Source organism: Poecilia reticulata, chromosome 8, assembly GCF_904066995.2.
Source record: "Poecilia reticulata chromosome 8, P_reticulata-male-v2, whole genome shotgun sequence".
Lineage (NCBI taxonomy): Eukaryota > Metazoa > Chordata > Actinopteri > Cyprinodontiformes > Poeciliidae > Poecilia > Poecilia reticulata.
The window spans coordinates 4,592,429-4,612,657 of NC_088837.1; the positions used below are offsets into that span (position 1 = coordinate 4,592,429).

General features: G+C 46.6%; 1 protein-coding gene and 1 long non-coding RNA gene across 3 annotated transcripts in view; both read left to right on the forward strand.

The window, feature by feature from the left end:
• lin7b (lin-7 homolog B (C. elegans)) overlaps positions 1 to 6,550 on the forward strand; it is a 51,937-nt gene extending 45,387 nt beyond the window's left edge. For both annotated transcript variants that reach the window (XM_008414974.3, XM_008414973.3), the window contains exon 7: positions 5,341 to 6,550. In XM_008414974.3, the coding sequence (XP_008413196.1) occupies positions 5,341 to 5,362 (22 nt within the window). In that variant the 3' untranslated portion in view covers positions 5,363 to 6,550. The remainder of the gene's footprint in view (positions 1 to 5,340) is intronic.
• A 2,042-nt stretch (positions 6,551 to 8,592) lies between these two features.
• Positions 8,593 to 12,025, forward strand: LOC145552457 (uncharacterized). The gene is made up of 2 exons (XR_014088518.1): positions 8,593 to 10,122; positions 10,216 to 12,025. It is a non-coding gene; the product is annotated as an uncharacterized LOC145552457 (long non-coding RNA).
• Positions 12,026 to 20,229: the final 8,204 nt, after the last annotated feature.

The following is a 20,229-nucleotide window of genomic DNA, read 5'->3' on the forward strand; positions in this document are numbered from 1 at the left end:
AGCCTGTCCTGACTATCGGTGCTTCCGATTTTCCTACTGTGCCACTGCCAGATAGCTATGTCTGTCGGTGCTATGAGTTTAAAACAAATCCATAACTATAGCAGGTTGTGTTAATGTTAAATATTACCATTGGATAACATTTTTTTGGGGACTGAAGTAGAAGCTTAGGAGTTATGCTTATCATAGCTTTGGAATAATTTATATACATGACGAAACCACAAGAATATTACTTCCTTCATCAGAATATCCTACCTGTTTAAAATAAAAACACAGATGTATGCCCTAATCCTTTTATTAGAATATCCTACCTTTATAAAACACCGCAGTATTGTACATGTTGTACTAAAATCCTTTGTTCTGACTATCTGTGCTACTTTGTCAGATTTTCGTACTGTCGCACAGATAGATAGCTAAGTATCTGTCAATGCTACGCTGCTATTATCATGTTTACAAACCAAAAGTTATAGCAAGTTGTGTTAATGTTAAATATATTGGATAACATTAATTGAGTAACGGGAATGAAGTAAAAGCTTAGGAGTTATGCTTAACATAGCATTGAAAGAATTTATATACATGTCAAAACCACAAGAAAATCACTTCCTTAATCTGACCCGTTTAAAATGAAAAAAAGCTATATCTATAGCTTTTCATTTTAAACATATGCACTAATCATTTTATTAGAACATCCAACCTTTTTAAAAATATTTTAATTACAAAGGTGTTTGTAAGAATAAAACGGTACAAAAACACATCTACAAATGCAACTCACTGCAACTCTTTATGTTGTTGGACGGACTTTATCAAATGCAGCACAGCCACAGTATCCACCAAACTGTGACGGGGTGCTTAATATACACTAATATTATACCCCTATTATATAGCTTCAATCCAACCAACTCTATTTAGTACAGTTTAATAAGAGTGTTATTAAACTAAAAAGTGTTAAAGTATAGGGACAAAATAGCCCACAAACAACATATTTTGTCCTGATTAGCCACCAAACACTGACTTGTTTACAGTAGTAACAACATTGCAGACAGCAAACTAAAGCCATTTATAAATATATTTACAAGCTGCCTGTCATGTAAACTAAAAACATTAAGTAATACAGCATCTTAATGAAAGCCAGGTATACAATAAATTAAATATAGCTTACCGTAATCTTTGATGAAATGAAACACACGAAACATCCACAGGTAGGATGTATTTATAAGAAATCTGTTGAGTTAGCAGAATGTGACGTAGCATTGATGTGTGCATGTGCCTTACCACAAGGTAGGATGGATTCATGGGTAGCACAGATAAACAGATCACCTTAATCGGGATATCCAGGGGGGAAAGTAAGGGGGTACTGCAGTGCTTGCAAAAGAGGGGAGCGGCTGTCAGCTGTATAAAATCAACAGGTTCACTATGCAGCAGTGAGTTCACCCACTAATCAGCTGTGACTGATTAGTTTTTCAAGAGCAACCTTAAACACGACTTAATCAGTTAATAAATAGCCTTTTTTCCCACGTCATATCGTTTCTGAACTGTTCATGCTTTGATAGAGCAGCGGTGCAACACATCGATCGCGGAAGGTTTTGAGTCGATCTCAGCGATAGGTGAGAAACTGAAACTTCACAATTTAATTATTTATTTTTTGTTCATAGAAATTAAAAAAAAATTACAAAATTAATCATATTGTATTTTCAAAGATTGTTTTTAGCAGTAAAAAGTTTATGTTCCCATTTCCAGACCAAAAAACACACATCCATATTTCTCCTGAACCCCACTATCTGCGTTAAATGGTTTGTTCCTGCTTGGAGCTCTTCACGCTTCACCGTGACAGTGTTCAGCTGCAGCTGAGACAGTGGATGACACGAATGATTGTGGCAGTTACTACGCTGCTAAGAAAAGTTATAAAATCAGGTTTTAAAAAAGAGGGAGAGAGAAAAAAAAAAAGTGTTAATTTATAACCCAGTTTTTCTCCAAAAGAGGTGGGTAGACTGTGTGAGATTATCAACCATTTAGCATAGTTAGCTAAGCTACAAACTACTGTTTGCCTCCTTTTCACTAGCATTTAATGAATTAAGGGGAAAAAATTACCATCACATTTATATATTTAACTTGTCCCTTGTACTTTATACCACTTAACAACAGGTGAGTCAGTCAGCAGCAGCTCTAACCCACGGCCCTCCTGATCCGTCCTCTCCTGAGTGAAATTAAAGCTGCAGCTTCAGTTATTACAACTGAAAACCAGCGATCAGAACGAAACCTGGGAGTAGTGATGGACTCTGACCTGAACCTTCAGAGCCACATTAAGACAGTCACAAAGTCGGCCTTCTATCACCTGAAGAACATCTCCAGGATGTTCTTCTGGAACATCCTGGAGATGTTCTTCAGGTGATATCCTGCTCAGGTGACATCCTGCTGATGTCTCAGCAGGATCTAGAGAAACTCATCCATGCGTTTATCTTTAGCCGCATTGATTATTGCAACAGCGTCTTCACAGGTCTGACTAATAAATCAATCAAACAGCTGATCCAGATGCTGCTGCTCATGTTCTCACTAAAACCAGGAAGATAGAGACATAACACCAGTTTTAAAGTCCCTACACTGGCTCCCTGTAGCTCAGAGGATAGACTTTAAAATACTGATGTTAGTTTATAAATCACTGAACGGTTTAGCACCACAAAACCTTAAAGATCTGTTACTGCTGTACCAACCGTCTAGACCCCTCAGATCTTCTGGTTCTGGTTCTGCTCTGCATCCCCAGAACCAGAACCAAATGAGGAGAAGCAGGATTCAGTTTCTAAGCACTACAAATTTGGAACAAACTTCCAGAAAACTGTAAAACAGCTGAAACACTGAGTGCCTTTAAATCTCAACTTAAAACCCACCTGTTTAGAGTTGCTTATGGCTAAATTAGGGTTAGAGTGCAGGTTTTGATGTCTTTGATGTATTTTTTTAATTATTTTTTTCTCTTTAATGTTTTTATCTTAACTTTTTAATTTCTTTTTATTTCTCTCACTGTTTCTGTTTTAATGCTTTCTTAAAATCTCTTTCCTTCTCATTGTTTATTAACTGTCACATGCTGTTTTTATTTTAATTATGTAAAGCACTTTGAAATGCCTTGCTGCTGAAATGTGCTATACAAATAAAATTTGATTGATTGATTGTTTTGGTCAGAACGGTGCATGACTTTAACCAGTAATACTAATTCAGGAAGGAGATGGAGGAGACTGATTGTTTTCACAGATTATCTGTCTCCTAACAACCTGTCATGACACCGTGGCAGCTTTAACAAATATGGAGAAAACATATTTTTTATTAAAGTTATATACTGAAGCTTGAATAAAATCCAACTACATAGCATTTTTGAGAAGTCTGGATTGCTTTATGTGTATTTACATGTTGCTTTTGACTGTTGCTCATGGGGAGAGACATTTCAGTATCTAAAACTAATAGAAAAAATTAAGCAACCTACTTGCATACTGTATGTGGATTGTTGGATGTTAAATTCATGGGCAGTAAATATTGTGCTAATTATCAGAATTGAACCAAAGAAAGCAAGGCAGATGCAAACCTTTAAAATTGTGATGCTTTTTATGGATCAAATAAACTCAAAAAATTGTAACAGCAGCTGCGCGGGGGGACCCAATCTAATTTTTTGTCAGGGGGCCCACGATTTCTGCCAGCACCCCTGACTGAAATTAAAATAAACATAGACATCTACAAATACAGATCATCGCAAACTCTTTTTGCGCATTAATAAGGTGTATGACTGTCTTTGCTAAATGAAGTGCAGTCAAAATGTGTCCACCGGACTGCATAGGTCACTGTGGACCTTAAATGACAGGGTATGCTTAATATACACTAATATTACACCCTAGAGTCTAGGGGTGGACAATCCTGGTCCTCGAGGGCCGGTGTCCTGCAACTCTTAGATGTCTCCCTGGTCCAACACACTTGAATCCAACAGCTGAATCACCTCCTAAGTGCAGTCAGGTTCTCCAGAGTCCTGCTAACGACCTTATTATTTGACTCAGTTGTGTTGAAGTAGAGACACATCTAAAAGTTCCAGGAGGCCCAGGAGGTCTGGAGTTGCCCACCCCTGCCCTAGACATACCCAGCTTCAATCTCTCATAATATTGCTACCAACATGCTCTATTTAGCAGTTTAATAAAAAAGGGTGTTAATCTAAAATATTTTAAAATATAGGGACAAAATAGCCCACAAAACAACGTATTTTGTCCTGATTAAAGTGGTTGATGCTGTATACGTGTTTAGAGTATACAGCAGTGGTGCCCAAAGTCAGTTCTAGAAGGTCCGCATCCTGCATGTTTTAGTTTTCTCCCTGGTGGTAGCCTTCTGAGTTATCATTTGATCCAGATGTGTTAACTCAGTGCTGCGGTGGCTTATGAATTTAATATTTATAGGATATTTGGTTTGACAATCTCCACTACAGTCCACTTATACATTTTATCTAGCTTCACTGCATAGTCACATTTACCTTACAGAAAGAGCACCAAGCCACCAAATAAATAAAAGCAAACTGACCAATAACGTTTAGCCTTAGGGTGTACATGTGCCCACCACCACATACTCAAAAAAACTGTAGGATGTTTTGACACAAAATACCTTCTTTTTTCCCACAATTTTAATATAAAATGGGGAAATAAAAAAAATCAATAACTATAATAATTTATTCTTTTTACTGAAAGAAAATCTTGAGGTGAGTACCTTAAGTAGGTACAGCCATACAGCTACATGCACTACACAGCTAGACCAGTGGTTCTTAACCTGGGTTCGATCGAACCCCAGGGGTTCAATGAGTCGGTCTCATTGGTTCGGTGGAGCCTCTGCCGCGAAGGTAAAGACACACTTGTGTAAAGTTGTGATGACGCCCCGCTTTGCCATCACTTGCTCCAGAGGATCACGTTACATTGCTTAGCCAATCAGAGCTGCGGAGGAGCCCTGATTGAAGGAGTTCCACTCAGCATGGATTTGAGCTTGTGTCTTTCAGCAAAACTCACCGTTTTTACCAAATTCTTTTACTAAATCTGCTCCTTAGTCGCATCTTTTCGGGGTTGCTACTGCCTCTAGTGGCGTGGGGGTGGTAACACAGCTAATATAATTACATTACTAAATCAGAATGCCGTGTCGGGGGGGTACTAAGAGGGGTTCGGTGAATGCGCATATGAAACTGGGGGGTTCGGTACCCCAAAAAAGGTTAAGAACCACTGAGCTAGACACAGCACAACAGCACAGCTCTCACCAGTTGTTGGTGGTGAAAGGCTTGTGCTTAAAAAAAGTGTACAACTGATTTTTTTCCTTCCATTTGTGTCTCCCTTTCTCCAGATCCCTAGAGTCCAGGGGCTAACTAAGCCAATACCTCCACCCACCTCATCATTAGACCTTTCTGACTCTTCTGTCATTCTGAGGGGAGCTAACAGGAATGAAAAAATAACCAAAGCAGCATGTTACCTGAAGCCAGCACAGAAGATTGGGATTTTCTCCTTTTTCCTTGTGTTTACCAGTCAGCAATTCAATTCCCAAAACCAGGGAAAAACTAATAAAAGTGCATATGTTAATAATAGTTCTTGTAAGAATAAGGGTGTAATGTTAATATATTCTATTGGGAAAACTTATTTGTCTTGTTACTTTAGAGAATGTTTAGTGTGTATCTTAAAGCCAATCTCAGTATCCTCTTCCTGTTTTAGTGTACTCATCAACAGTGTTATGAGTTTACTTATTTACTTATTGGCAGAGTAAATACCTTTTGTCTGTTCTTAGCTACAGGGATAATATGCATTTTCATGGTTGTTTGCAGTGTTGTGCGGTCAGGGGAGGCAGGTGAAATGAAAATAAGGTCATGAGTAAAAAGTAGTAACGAGTAGGAGTAATGAGAAGCAATGATGAAAGAAAATCAATTAATGTACCTGAATTTTCTATAAATTGTTTTTCTTATTGGTAATTTCAACATTTTTATGGTCAAAATTGCTGAATTTAAGCATTGCCTGTTGAAATACATAAAGACAGGATGAGGCAGTGCTGTGCCTTACCTCTGGGGGCACTGTATCACACAAGTGAATTAAGAAGACAATTGGCGCTTGTCCATTGCTGTCTGTTTGATTATCACCAATGCATTTGTTTAATTACACATTTCCAGGCAGAATTTGGCAAAGTATGACCCAGTCCAAATAGCGCACATTTCGAAGTTCTGGAAAAATTTAAGAGACCACTTAAAATGATCATTTTCTCTGATTTTACTTCTTATAGGGTTAGACATGTTTGAGCAAAATGAACATTGTTCTTTTATTATATGAACTACTGACAACATGTCTCCAAAATACAATTTTTTTTAAACACTGAAGACAAGGTAGGCTAGAATTTTTGCTTTTGATGAGGCGAAATGTGCGCTCTGTAAAGAATCACAAGTTGAGTGACTTTCACTCTATTGCAAACGCTTAAGAGTGTAGATTTCTCCAGGCATCAGTCCAGTCATCATCTTGTGTTACAGATGATGATACCTGCCCACAGATCCTTCAAATAAAATGTTTGACTCGTATTGTACTCTGATGTTGTGAACATACACATTTCTGGGGAAAAAATCCATAAAAAAATCTGAAAAACCAATTATAGAAATAATTCCAACTTACATTTCTTTCATGTATTGAATGAGAACATTGAAAACATTTTAAACTGGATAACATTGGACTTTGGCCTCATTGCCAAAACGAGTGTACTACATAGTTCTGTGCAACTGCCACGAGGAAGTCCTTGCAAGCCTGAACCAATAATATATAGTGTACTTAGCTGAAATATGTGAGAAATGTAATGGGACATTGACCACGATGCTGGACTTTAAATTGCATGCATTTTTTTTAGCTTGGTGATAGCTGCAGAATTATATGTTTACATAATGATGCTATGTGGCAGTGGCGCAAAAACTGGATATGCAGTGTATGCAATGCATAGGGGCGCTGCACTAGAGAGGGAGCAAAAATGATGTGGGGAATTTTTTTCTAGTCAGCATTTAACAGCTGTTTGTGTATGAAAGTATCAATAACAGAGGAACAGCACTGATTAGGCGCACCTCCCCTCCTCCCAGCCGCTCTCCCCTGCCATACAGGTAGATGGGGCGTCAACTCGAGAACACAATGAGGCGCTTTTTTTCTTTTAACCCTTGTGCGTGCGAGGACAGAGGCAAACGAGGAGGACTGTGGCAAATGGGACATGTTTTACGTGTGTGGGGTTGGTTGGACCCCATTTGTAAACACAAGGGTTAAATTTGAATTGTAGTAGTACACTCCACAACAGGGAGCTAAACATGGGGCGGAAGAAAAAACTCCGGGCCACAAAACAGAAAACGGAAAAGGGGGAAGGATAAAGATGTTGGAGACACGAAGGAAAGCTTTTCAAAGTGGTTGAAAGACAGTAGGTAAGTAACGTCAGTGTATCAACAGGAGGGTTGTAAATATTCAGGTTAGTTTAAACTACCCTAAAATGACAGGTGGCTGTTGTACTCTCCGCCCGTATTGAACCAATACGGGACCCGATTTATTCCGTATTGCTTTAAATATCTGACATCTATCACACACATCTCAACAATAAGTCTAATAATAATGACAAAACACGGGAAATATTTAGGTCAGCTAAATTATTGTTGCGGGACCTAAATAGGACACCCCCCCCCCTCCCCCCCCACACCCCCCACGAACTGGAGAACAGCGCAGAAAACTAAAGAACCAGACATCAGTTTCTTCATCCCTCAATCATTTCCTGCGACCGAAAAATAATATAAATGGCAACTTAAATAAAAAAGGATTAATAGTAAATTCTTAATTTTTTAAATCTCTTTAAAAAAAATCTCTTTTTATCTCTTTTTTTTTTTACTGTTTATTCAATGTTACATGACTGTTTCAGTTTTTAATTATGTAAAGCAGTGGTCCCCAACCCCCGGTCCGTGGACCGGTACCGGTCCGCGGACCAATTGGTACCGGGCCGCGCAAGAAATAATGAAATATTTCCGTTTTATGTATTATTTGAGTCTGGAGAATCTTTTATTTTGAAAATCCTTTAACCGCATTCTCTCGGTTACTTGCGCCCACATTGAGCCCACAAGCAGCAAAATCAGTAAGAAACAGATCAGATGTCTTTGGAAAGTTTCTTTGCGAAGGGGAAAAGGCCCAGAGAAGAGACAGGAGAATGGATTTATCCCAGCAAAATTTTCCAAGTCTTGACCGGTCCGCGGTAATAAAAAGGTTAGGGACCACTGACTGGAGGTCCGGAGCTCCGGCGGATGTCTCCCCACACGCATTTTCACACACAAACCGACCGAGCAGCACACATGGCCTGCCATGGAGGGCCCCCGCCGGCCCCGGTGATCTGCAGCACCTGCGTTTTGGCGGAGGGTTTCTCCAGCCTCGCCTCTAGACCCGGGCACGGACATTTTGTGGCTCTGCCCCCTTCCGCTCCAGCCCACACTATCAATCGGGAGGGGACAGGAGTTTCCCCTTCCGCAGATGAGGTGTCGTAGGCATGGTTGGCCAGCGGGGGGCCGGATCTTCCGGCCTTATGCGCAGTCAACAGAAGCCTCCGTCCCTTGAAGCTCAGAGTGTTTGAGCACGTCGTGAGCCTCCCCCTGTGGGGGAAGCCACGCAATGAGTTGCTGTTGGAAAGTGGAGAGGGGGGGCAGGCTTGGCGTTGCCAGCCAGGACTCAGATGAGGCCTAGGCCCCGCTTATCCTTTCCGATTCGCTAACTCTGGTCTTTTCGGTGTTGCGTTTGACCTGATTCTGCGACCGTTCCCATGGCATTCGCTCGGGCGTGAAGGACAGTTGGGATCTCGTGATGATTAGAAAATCATGGGCGTGATCTTAATGACGAGTGACGGCCACATGAAGCCGGAAAGCGGTCATGCGCCGCCGAGCTCTTAGCCAAATGCCTCGTCATCTAATTAGTGACGCGCATGAATGGATGAACGAGATTCCCACTGTCCCTAACTCCCATCCAGCGAAACCACAGCCAAGGGAACGGGCTTGGCAGAATCAGCGGGGAAAGAAGACCCTGTTGAGCTTGACTCTAGTCTGGCATTGTGAAGAGACATGAGAGGTGTAGGATACGTGGGAGGCTTCGGCCGCCGGTGAAATACCACTGCTCTTATTGTTTTTTCACTTACCCGGTGAGGTAGGAGGGCGAGCCTGTAGTGGGCTCTCGGTTCTGGCATCAAGCGCCCCGCGCGTGCGGGGCGTGACCCGCTCCGGGGACAGTGGCAGGTGGGGAGCTTGACTGGGGCGGTACACCTGTCAAACGGCAACGCAGGTGTCCTAAGGCGAGCTCAGGGAGGACAGAAACCTCCCGTGGAGCAGAAGGGCAAAAGCTCGCTTGATCTTGATTTTCAGTATGAATACAGACCGTGAAAGCGGGGCCTCACGATCCTTCTGCTGGGGGGTTGGGTCTGAGGAGGAGTAGCTTAAGTGTGGGTACGCAGGTTTGGCCGGTGCCCTGCTGGTTACGGTTCTCTGACCCTCCAGGGTAAAGAGGGGGCCAGTCGACCTCTCGAGGCCGGCCAAGACCTGTCACACTTGGTTGTATGGCAGGCCTGTCCCCTCTCCTCCCAGTCTCTGGGTCATCCCGCCTAAACAGGGCCACGAACATCCAGGGCCTGCGTACTGCTGGATGTAGTCTGTGGATGGGTGCTTAAGTGTGGGTACACGTGTTCGGCCGGTGGGCCTGGTAGGCCCGGTTCTCAGTTGATGGCATAAAAAGGGGGCGGTCGGCCGGCAGAGGCCGGGGATGGTTGCTCTTCCTCGGTCAGCACAAGGCCCCACTGCCCCCTCACTGTTACCTTCCCAGGGGCATGACCTTCCAGGGACAGTGTACTGTTGGGTGTAGTCCGAGGAGGAGTGTTTAAGTGTGGGTGCACGTACTCGTGTGGTGAGCATGGTTCTATTGGTGGGGTTCCAGGTCTGTTTCTATCCCCAGAGCAAAGTCTGGATCTGGGCATGATTGTAGGAGTGTCTGGTTGGAGCTCCATGCCTCGTTCTCTAGTTGGACCTCCAGGCCTGTTGGTCAGCCTGGTTCTCTGTGTGGAGCTCCAGGCCTGGATCTCTGCCTGGAGCTGTTCCCCAAACCCCTGGTAATGAAATAGATGCAGTGGTTTACATTTAATTCCTTTATTGAACTTTTTTAACTAAACTGTGTTGCTCAGTTTTTGTGTCTGAATCCCTAGGACTGCTTGATGAAGCCTGGTCCATCGAAGTGTCACCATCCATGGGTTGTCCTGGTGGTGGACTGCTGTCCCTGGATGTCCCTGTGCCCAGAGATGATTGCGGCGCTGTGGCTCGGTCAAACTTGGTTCTGATGTCCGCCAGTTATTCAGCAGTGAGATGGTTAGCGTAGAATCTGTCCGTAGTCCGGATATCATGATACATCACCCTGGATAACTGCCCTCTGACCTCGCTGCTGTGTGCATCCCTTGCCTGAAAAAAATAATAAAATTGTTTTAAAAAACCTGGTGATTTTTGACCTGTTAATAGGAATGTGGTACCCACATGTGTCGCTACTGCGGTCCTGAGATCAGTGACCGTCGGGCGTCCTTGAAGTCCCATCGAGCTCCAGGCACACTGGGAGTACCAGCTGAGCTTCGTGATCCGCGTCTGGTTGATGCTGAAGAACAGGAAGTTGCATCATGGGTTCAGTATTCTGCGGATCCCCAGCCATCGGACAAACCAGCTGAACTCTGTATGGTTCAGGAAGAGCTGGGCAGCTCCGAACGCCCGGTTTGTTTTGTGGTTCCTCACCTGAGGAGAGATGAGATCATTAGCTCTATGCCTGGTTCTCTTCCTGGAGCTCCACTCTAAGCAGTTTCGAATTACCTAGATGGGATGGTCTAAATGATTTTGTCACTTTCTTTGAGACCTATTCAAAACCAAAAATGAAGAGAGAAAGAACTGCCTAGCATCTGTTTCCTTTTCTGAGCGATTCACTAAAAAACAGATTCCTGCATTAAACCTAAAGTAACATATAGGCAATTTGGAACCCAATGTTCTTATTTTAAAACGCTGATGAGTTTATATATTGTACATATGGTTAAGTTTAAAACTAGCATATTTTAATTTTATTTTCCTCACAGTAGTTCCAGTCCTCAGCAGAAGCTCATTAGTTAAATTAAAAGCTGTATCAAGCTTCATATCAGGAAACAAAGAATTAAAAGAGCTTTGTGAAAAACCGGAGTTTTAAAGACAGCACTCAGCCTTCAGAGGAGCAATCAAGTAACTGCAGTGCATTCTGGGTAAAACTTGCAGACATGTTTGTAGTTCTCATCTGATTGAACCGTTCCAGTGCTAGGCAGGGGTCACAAGTGGGAATAAAGGCTGAATCAAGCTTCATGTCAGAAAATAAAGAAATTAAAAAGGAAATAAAATAACATGATGAAAAAAGGACTCCACAATCAGAATTCCAATCTTCAGAATAGGAAACAAGCAATAACCTTGCATCCTGTGGAAGCTCAGAGCAGAGACCTAAAGCTGAGCAGGGTATGTGTATTTGATCTCGGGGTAGCCATGTTTGTGTTTGGTGATGTGTTTAATGTATTTATCTCCTTTAGCTCCACAGATAACGCTCTGTTTGGCAGACCAATAAACCTTTCTGTCCAAAACTCTTAGTGAAGTTCCCAGACCTGGCAGACCCATTTCTCCTAATAAAAACAACAAGAGACATCAAGCTGGGAGAGGAGATCTACATGGACTATGGGGTGAGGCAGCACTCGTTTGGGTTGGACGGCCAGGGGATGATCTTAGCTGGATGGGTGAGGTTTGCTCACCTCCCCCAAGAGAAATAGTTTAGTCTTATGTTGACAATGTTCTATTTGATAATTTATCAGTTAACATTTTTATTTTAATTTCTTTGATTGTGGTCATGTAGTAAAAAGTTCAGTTTTTGAAGTTTCAGTGTTGTAATTGCTCTTTTTTTCTGTACTCCAAAGTTTAGTATGACTTTAAATTGTGTTGTTGCAATTAAAGTTTTTGTTTTGTTTTGTGCTGCTGATCATTTTTTTCCCTGGTCCTGGATACAAGACGGTTAACTAACCATGGTACAGAATGTTTTCCTTTTGCATTTGTTTTAAACTTTGGCTTTGAGTGTGTGTAAAATGTTTGGTCAAAAGGCCAAGGCAGCTGACCTTCTTTGCTGTGTAGAAGAATAGAATTATGTTAATAGTTAAATGTTATGTTGATTCACATTAAGATATGTTTTTACTGAAAAGGAATGTACTGCGTCAAATGTACTGGGTCAATCTGTTGTTTTAAGTTGTGCAAGAAACTTCTGGCAAATGTCCTTCCTGCTTGCATGCGAAGAAGTCGGGCTGAACTGGAAAATAATCTTTATTTAGACTAGCGGTTCTCAACGTGGGCGGTACCGCCCCCCCAGGGGGCGTTCAGAGGACGGCAGGGGGCGCTGGCGGACAGTTTTGCAAAAGGGGGGGCTGGGATGCCTTTGGGGGGCGTTTGGTCAAAGGTAAACTTTACACCTTAAATCCACAACAATACCAGTTTAGACTTTGAACAACTTGGTAAAACTGTATTGTGTAACATTAAATCATGCTTGGCTGCAACTGTATCGATGGCAGCTCTTCTTCTATTCAGTGTTTGTAGCTTCATGGCGCAGCTCCGCTCCGCATCAGTTCAGCGTTACACCGGCTGATGACGCTGCTGTGATTCACTTTGTCTGGTATTTATGTAGGCTACGTTTTGGCAGTTCTGTGATCATGTCAAAGCAGCAATTTATATTAAAAAGTGTTTTATTTCCGTTTCAAAGCTGCCCGCTTTCATGGAAGGACAACAGAAAATCGCTCTTATAAACATGTAATTACTAAAATCACGACTTTGTATCCCTCTGAAAAATGAACCCATTTAAATAAAGAAATCCCTCCATGGCTGATACCTCGATAGAGAGCGTTCATTTTATAGCATTAACACCGGTGCTGTAAGTGGTCCGACATGAAACGGGGGAGATAGAACAACACGGCACTTTTAAATTTCAATAATCAGAATGCAGAAATTGTTTCCGTTGTTTTAAAAGGTTCATGTCAGTCTGCCTTTTCCCCATCGATATGTTTCCCGACTGCCCTGCACCTTAGCGGCTTAAAAATATCAACAACAACAAAAAACCGCCGCGCACATCGCGCAAAACTCTGAAACAGGAGAAACGGGACATAAAACGGAGCGACGAACTAGATGTGAATTATGGCATAAAAACAGAGAATCCGATACTGAACAGTGAAAAAAAAAATCAACACATGATGTGAAACATGACGATTAGGAGGCGCAGCAGATGATGAGTGAAAATTACTGGTGGTCAATAAACGATCAAATAAATGTAGCAACAGGAAAAAAACTAAAGTGGACATAGCAATAAACCAAGAGAGGATAAAACTAATCAAAGGAAACTAAATGGAAATGAATGAAGAACAAAATGCAAGAATAAACTAAGAAACTAAAGTAAATACGGAGGAATAAACTGGTATGACAAGACCTTTCGAGCAATAATTAATACAGAGGACTGTATGGCAAGAATAAACACACTATTTCCAGATAAAAGGTAAAATAATATTGTTGAAATGTCATGGGCAGGGGCTTCAGGTGGATGCGAAAACATAAATCGGCGCCCCCCCACGAAGGAGCGTAGAAACATACGCTCGCCTCCCCCCAACCCCCCTCCTCCAGACGCCGATACGTTTAGGGCAAAACTCGCTACATTTACCCCGTTATGTGCGCGAGGTGAAGGAGCATAAGGTGCTGAAGTGTCCGGAAAACATAATCGGTGCAACGATTCAAAACATCTACGATAGTAATATTAATAATAAAATAATTGTCAGTGCAAAGTAGCCTACAAATTCTTTGGTGGGGGGTGAGGGACCTGGATTAGGGCTAGGGGCGCTGGCCCGGAAAAGGTTGAGAAACACTGATTTAGACTAACAATTTGACTAATGGTCCTTTGAGGGAGCAGATTTTATGGAGGAATTCAAAGGTGCTAAACTCATGAATTAAGAGACGATACACAAAACTCCATTCTCTCCGGCTCACTGACAACCAGGAAGACATTTAATGCACATCTGCGGAATCACATATTACATTTTCATCATCTCATTTTCATCGTCTCTGAATCCAAAATGTCTTATGGTTAGGGTTATGGTCACCGGAAATAAAACCGCGAGGCATTACCACTTAACGTGGTCCCACAGAGCTGAAACTTCGTGGGGGTGTTCAGTCCGACCCCATGGACCGTATGCCACCGGTTGTTCAATCCAAGCACGCCCCCGTGGGGTCGATCCGCCCCCCGAATTCCTAAAAACGGCAGGGGGCCCCAAGGGCCAAGCGTTGCTGCTAGAGGTACCAAACTCGATATGAGTGGAGTCCGAGACGAGATCGCAAAGGCTGCCAAGCCGCATCGCGATCGGATCAAAATTGCCCTGTTGGTGGCCGTTAGAAGATGGGCAAAATTAGGGTTCCCAGCGTCCATTTCCCATTCAAATCAATGGAGCCAGGTTTCTGGACACCGGAAATTCAAACACCAGGCAGACCCACTTAACGGGGTCCCACGGAGCTGAAACTTCGTGGGGGTGTTCAGTCCGACCTCATGGAACTAATGCCACCGGTTGTTCAATCCAGGCACGCCCCCTTGGCTCGATCCGGACCTGGGGTCCGAAAATCGCACATGGCCCTCAACGGCCAAGCGTTGCTGCTAGAGGTACCAAACTCGGTATGAGTGGAGTCCGAGACGAGATCGCAAAGGCTGCCAAGCCGCATCGCGATCGGGTTAGGGTTATGGTAACTGGAAATAAAACCGCGTGGCATTACCACTTAACGTGGTCCCAGAGAGCTGAAACTTCGTGGGGGTGTTCAGTCCGACCCCATGGACCGTATGCCACCGCTTGTTCAATCCAGGCACGCCCCCGTGGGGTCGATCCGGACCCCCCATTTCTAAAAACGGCACCGGCCCCCAGCAAGAACTGTAGTAGCTGGAGCTATAAAAATCGGTACGTTTAAAGAGCTAGACGAGATCGCAAAGCCTGCCAAGCCGCTTCGCGATCGGATCAAAATTGCCCTGTCAGCGCCCGTTAACAGCGGGGCAATTTCACAGTTAAACCTATGGAGAAACTCAACTTTTACCAGAATCTAAGTCCTGCTGCCTTACCAGGGGCACGAACTTCCAGGGCCTGCGTACTGCTGGGTGTAGTCCGAGGAGGGGTGCTTAAGTGTGGGTACACGTGCTCGGCCGGTGGGCCTGGCAGGCCCGGTTCTCAGTTGACGGCGAGAAAAAGTCTAAGTCCCATCCAGGGACCGGACAGGGGGCGCTCGGCCGGAAGAGGCTGGGGAGGGTAGCCTCTCCCCGGTCAACCCAAGGCCACATCGTAAAACTGAGTTGCCTTACCAGGGGCACGAGCTTCCAGGGCCTGCGTACTACTGGGTTTAGTCCGAGGAGGGGTGCTTAAGTGTAGGTACACGTGTTCGTGTGGAGAGCCTGGTTCTATCGGGGGTGGGGGGTTCCAAGACTGTGTCTGACCCCGGAGCCAAGTCTGGGTGTGGGCCTGGAGGTCAAGGCTATGTGGAGTTCCATGCAGCCTGGATGTCTCTGCCTGGATGTCTGTGCCTGGATGTCTGTGCCTGGATGTCCCAGCCTGGTTCTGCAGGCCTGGATGTCTGTGCCTGGATGTCTGTGCCTGGTTCTGCAGGCCTGGATGTCTCTGCCTGGATGTCTCTGCCTGGATGTCTGTGCCTGGATGTCCAGGCCTGGATGTCTCTGCCTGGATGTCTGTGCCTGGATGTCCAGGCCTGGATGTCTCTGCCTGGATGTCTGTGCCTGGATGTCCAGGCCTGGATGTCTCTGCCTGGATGTCTGTGCCTGGATGTCCAGGCCTGGATGTCTCTGCCTGGATGTCTGTGCCTGGATGTCCAGGCCTGGATGTCTCTGCCTGGATGTCTGTGCCTGGATGTCCAGGCCTGGATGTCTCTGCCTGGATGTCTGTGCCTGGATGTCCAGGCCTGGATGTCTCTGCCTGGATGTCTGTGCCTGGATGTCCAGGCCTGGATGTCTCTGCCTGGATGTCTGTGCCTGGATGTCCAGGCCTGGATGTCTCTGCCTGGATGTCTGTGCCTGGTTCTGCAGGCCTGGATGTCTCTGCCTGGATGTCTGTGCCTGGTTCTGCAGGCCTGGATGTCTCTGCCTGGATGTCTGTGCCTGGTTCTGCAGGCCTGGATGTCTCTGCCTGGATGTCTGTGCCTGGTTCTGCAGGCCTGGATGTCTCTGCCTGGATGTCTGTGCCTGGTTCTGCAGGCCTGGATGTCTGTGCCTGGTTCTGCAGGCCTGGATGTCTCTGCCTGGATGTCCCGGCCTGGTTCTGCAGGCCTGGATGTCTCTGCCTGGATGTCCCAGCCTGGTTCTGCAGGCCTGGATGTCCCAGCCTGGATGTCTGTGCATGGTTCTGCAGGCCTGGATGTCTGTGCCTGGTTCTGCAGGCCTGGATGTCTCTGCCTGGATGTCCCAGCCTGGTTCTGCAGGCCTGGATGTCCCAGCCTGGATGTCCCAGCCTGGATGTCTCTGCCTGGATGTCTGTGCCTGGTTCTGCAGGCCTGGATGTCTCTGCCTGGATGTCTGTGCCTGGTTCTGCAGGCCTGGATGTCTCTGCCTGGATGTCCCAGCCTGGTTCTGCAGGCCTGGATGTCTGTGCCTGGATGTCTGTGCCTGGTTCTGCAGGCCTGGATGTCTCTGCCTGGATGTCTGTGCCTGGTTCTGCAGGCCTGGATGTCTGTGCCTGGATGTCCCAGCCTGGTTCTGCAGGCCTGGATGTCCCAGCCTGGATGTCTCTGCCTGGATGTCTGTGCCTGGTTCTGCAGGCCTGGATGTCTCTGCCTGGATGTCCCAGCCTGGTTCTGCAGGCCTGGATGTCTCTGTTGCTCCAGGCCCGGATTTCAAATTCGTACGGAACCTAGGCAAACTATATACTGGAAGAACCGGGCGAGTCCCAGGAGTGCCCCGGTGGTCTCCGATTTCGCCTAGGACGTTCCCCCGATTTTTAACGAATTTTTAAGCGATTTGCGCCAAAGCGGGCCCGGGGGGGGGGCGAGTAGGCGGTCCGGAAGGCCCGGAACCGGGTCATGCCGTACACCGTTGGATCCGGGCCGCTCCGGGGATTACTAGGGTGGCCTCCGTTTCGCTCCAGGACCTTCCTGCGGTCGTCTATGGGTCTTTAACCGTCTACCGGAAGTCGGGTCAAAAGTACCCTTTCCCGCGGTCCAAACGAACCGGGACTGGCACCATCGTGCTCCTGGGATGCCCCCGGTTCGGGTGATGTCACTCCCGGAGGCCTGGACGAAAGTCCCGGTCCCCTAGGCCCGGTTCTCTGTCGAGGGTCTCAGCCCTCGCTCATCCCCCGCTCAGCCCCGCCCGACGCGAGTATCTTCATCGGCTGCTGCAACATCATCATCCTCAGCGCCACTGTCAGCTGCCTTACCAGGGTCCCGAAACACGACCCAGACCCCGAACGCGCGTTCGGATCCGGGCATGTCATACATCGTTGGAACCGGACGAGTCCCAGGAGTGCGCTGGTGGTGTCCGATTTGCTCCAGGACCTTCCTACGATTTTTAACGAATTTTTAAGTGATTTTCGCCAAAGCGGTCCCATTCGGTCCCCCGAAAAAGCGGTCAAAACGGACGGGAACCCTGGCATGTCATACACCGTTGGAACCGGGCGAGTCCCAGGAGTGCGCTGGTGGTGTCCGATTTGCTCCAGGACCTTCCTACGATTTTTAACGAATTTTTAAGCGTTTCGCGGAAAAGCGGTCCAAAAAACGGCGAAAAATGCACTTTTTCGGTAAAAACGCACCATGGCCCGATAGTCCGGACTCCGGGGAACAGCCCCGTGCCCTCCGTTTCCTTCTACCGCAAAGAACGACTGAGATATTAGCACCGGAAGGTCCGGTGCACACTAAAATGTCCGGTCTTTTTTTACTTTCACTTTCGCCCATGAAACTCGGCCGAGGGTATTTCGTCACCTTACCCGTCAAAACACCGCCGGAACGATATCAGGAGAGAGTTGGAAAAGAGGGACTTAGAAGAAAAATGGCGAAGTGAGGTATTAGAAAATTATATTTTCGGAAACCTGGATGTCTGGCGACTCTATCTAAGCAGGTTTCAGCCCTCTTTTCCCCCATTTTAGTGCATTTTGAGCGGTTTTAAAAAAAAAAGTCTGCCTTTTCTCTGGAGAACCGGGGCTTTGGCCGACATGTCTCAGATTTGGCCGGTGAGTCTGCTGGGTCCTTCCGACGGGCCTGGAGGTTCTCTGGCTCGCCCCGGAGCTCTGTGGAAGGCAGGACAGAGCGGCAAGGACACCCTGGGCCCAGGCCGAAGGCGGTGTGCTCTGAGCGGACTCCGGTCCGCCCGGGGTCCCGCTGGAGGTCCTGGAGCTCCGGTGGATGTCTCCCACGCACACTTACACACACACACAACCGACCGAACAGCACACGTGGCCTGCCATGGAGGGCTCCCGCCGGCCCTGGTGCTCTCGAGCACTGGCGCTTCGGCGAAGGGTTCCTCCAACCTTGCAGGCTCGCCTCCAGACCCGGGCACTCTCAAGTCGTGTGGGCTAGGCCCACCCGCTCCAGCCCGTGGTCGGCCCATCGGTAGCGAGACCGAGACGCCCCGTCTGTCCAAGCCGTCTTTCACTGGTCCATCGCCGCAGGACTGTCGGTTCCAGTTAGGTATCGTTGGGGGTGGAACCGGCCTCCAGGAAGCTGCGGTGGCTCCAGGAATCATCGAGTTTCTCAAAACCCATATGCAGAACCATACCCCCGCGCACATGTGCCAGCTCGAAGGACGCTGCGGACCACGGCTCTCCCCCGGGCAAAGTGTGATCTCTCACAGACACCACCGGGGCATCCGTATCCAATGATTGGCCGGAGGCTGGCACAGCCGCTGCGGGGCCCTCTACGGAGATCCGCAGTGGGGGCAGGCAGGCAGGCAGGCAAGGCATGGCAGGCGGTTCTCCGCCCAAGACGACGCCCGCCCCACTCAGTTCCTCCGCACTTCCGAGATGCATGCGCCGCGCGTCGGAGCCGGAAGTCGGCGGGCTCTCCTCCGGATAAAGCGGGTTAGGGTTAGGGTTAGGGTTAGGGTTAGGGTTAGGGTTAGGGTTAGGGTTAGGGTAAGGGTTAGGGTTAGGGTTAGGGTTAGGGTTAGGGTTAGGGTTAGGGTTAGGGTTAGGGTTAGGGTTAGGGTTAGGGTTAGGGTTAGGGTTAGGGTTAGGGTTAGGGTAGGGTTAGGGTTAGGGTTAGGGTTAGGGTTAGGGTTAGGGTAGGGTTAGGGTTAGGGTTAGGGTTAGGGTTAGGGTTAGGGTTAGGGTTAGGGTTAGGGTTAGGATATAGGATGAAAGCCAGAAAATGAAATGGATCACTCAAAATATCTGAAAAAGTAAAAGAGGTAGGGGGCTGATACTTGGCACAGACACGCCTCCTGAGGGGACCCACAACCTATTAAAGTTTGGTGGGCGTGGCTTGTTTCCTTAAGGTAGCTGCCATAGACACCCATGCATTTTGAAAATGGATCACTCAAAATATCTCCTAAACTATAAGGGGTCATGGGTTGATACTTGGTCCCCAAGGGTCCCCCAGGGGCCCCCAGCTTTCCACCAAGTTTGGTGGTCCTAGCCCCTCCCCTTCCTATAGCTGCCATAGACTCCCATTCATTTTTGGTGATGTCATATCTCTGGCTGGGAGCGTCATAGGCGGCTGGGAGTGGTACCTACGTGCTCAGGGGCTCCCCCTGAGTCCGTCCATATGTGGGTCATGGGTGTTCATTGACCTTCAAAAATCTTGAAAAATTGACCAAGTACCTTACATGGGGCGTTCCATGGGGAAATTTCTAGATGTCATATCTCTGGCTACGAGGGTCATAGGCAGCTGGGAGTGGTACCTACGTGCTCAGGGGCTCCCCCTGAGTCCGTAGACATGCGTTTCATGGGTATTCATTGACCTTCCAAAATCCTGAAAAATGCACCAAGTACCTTACTTGGGCCGTTCCATGGGGAAATTACTAAATGTCATATCTCTGGCTAGGAGCGTCATAGGCAGCTGGGAGTGGTACCTACGTGCTCAGGGGCTCCCCCTGAGTCCGTAGACATGCGTTTCATGGGTATTCATTGACCTTCAAAAATCTCGAAAAATTCACCAAGTACTTTACTTGGGGCATT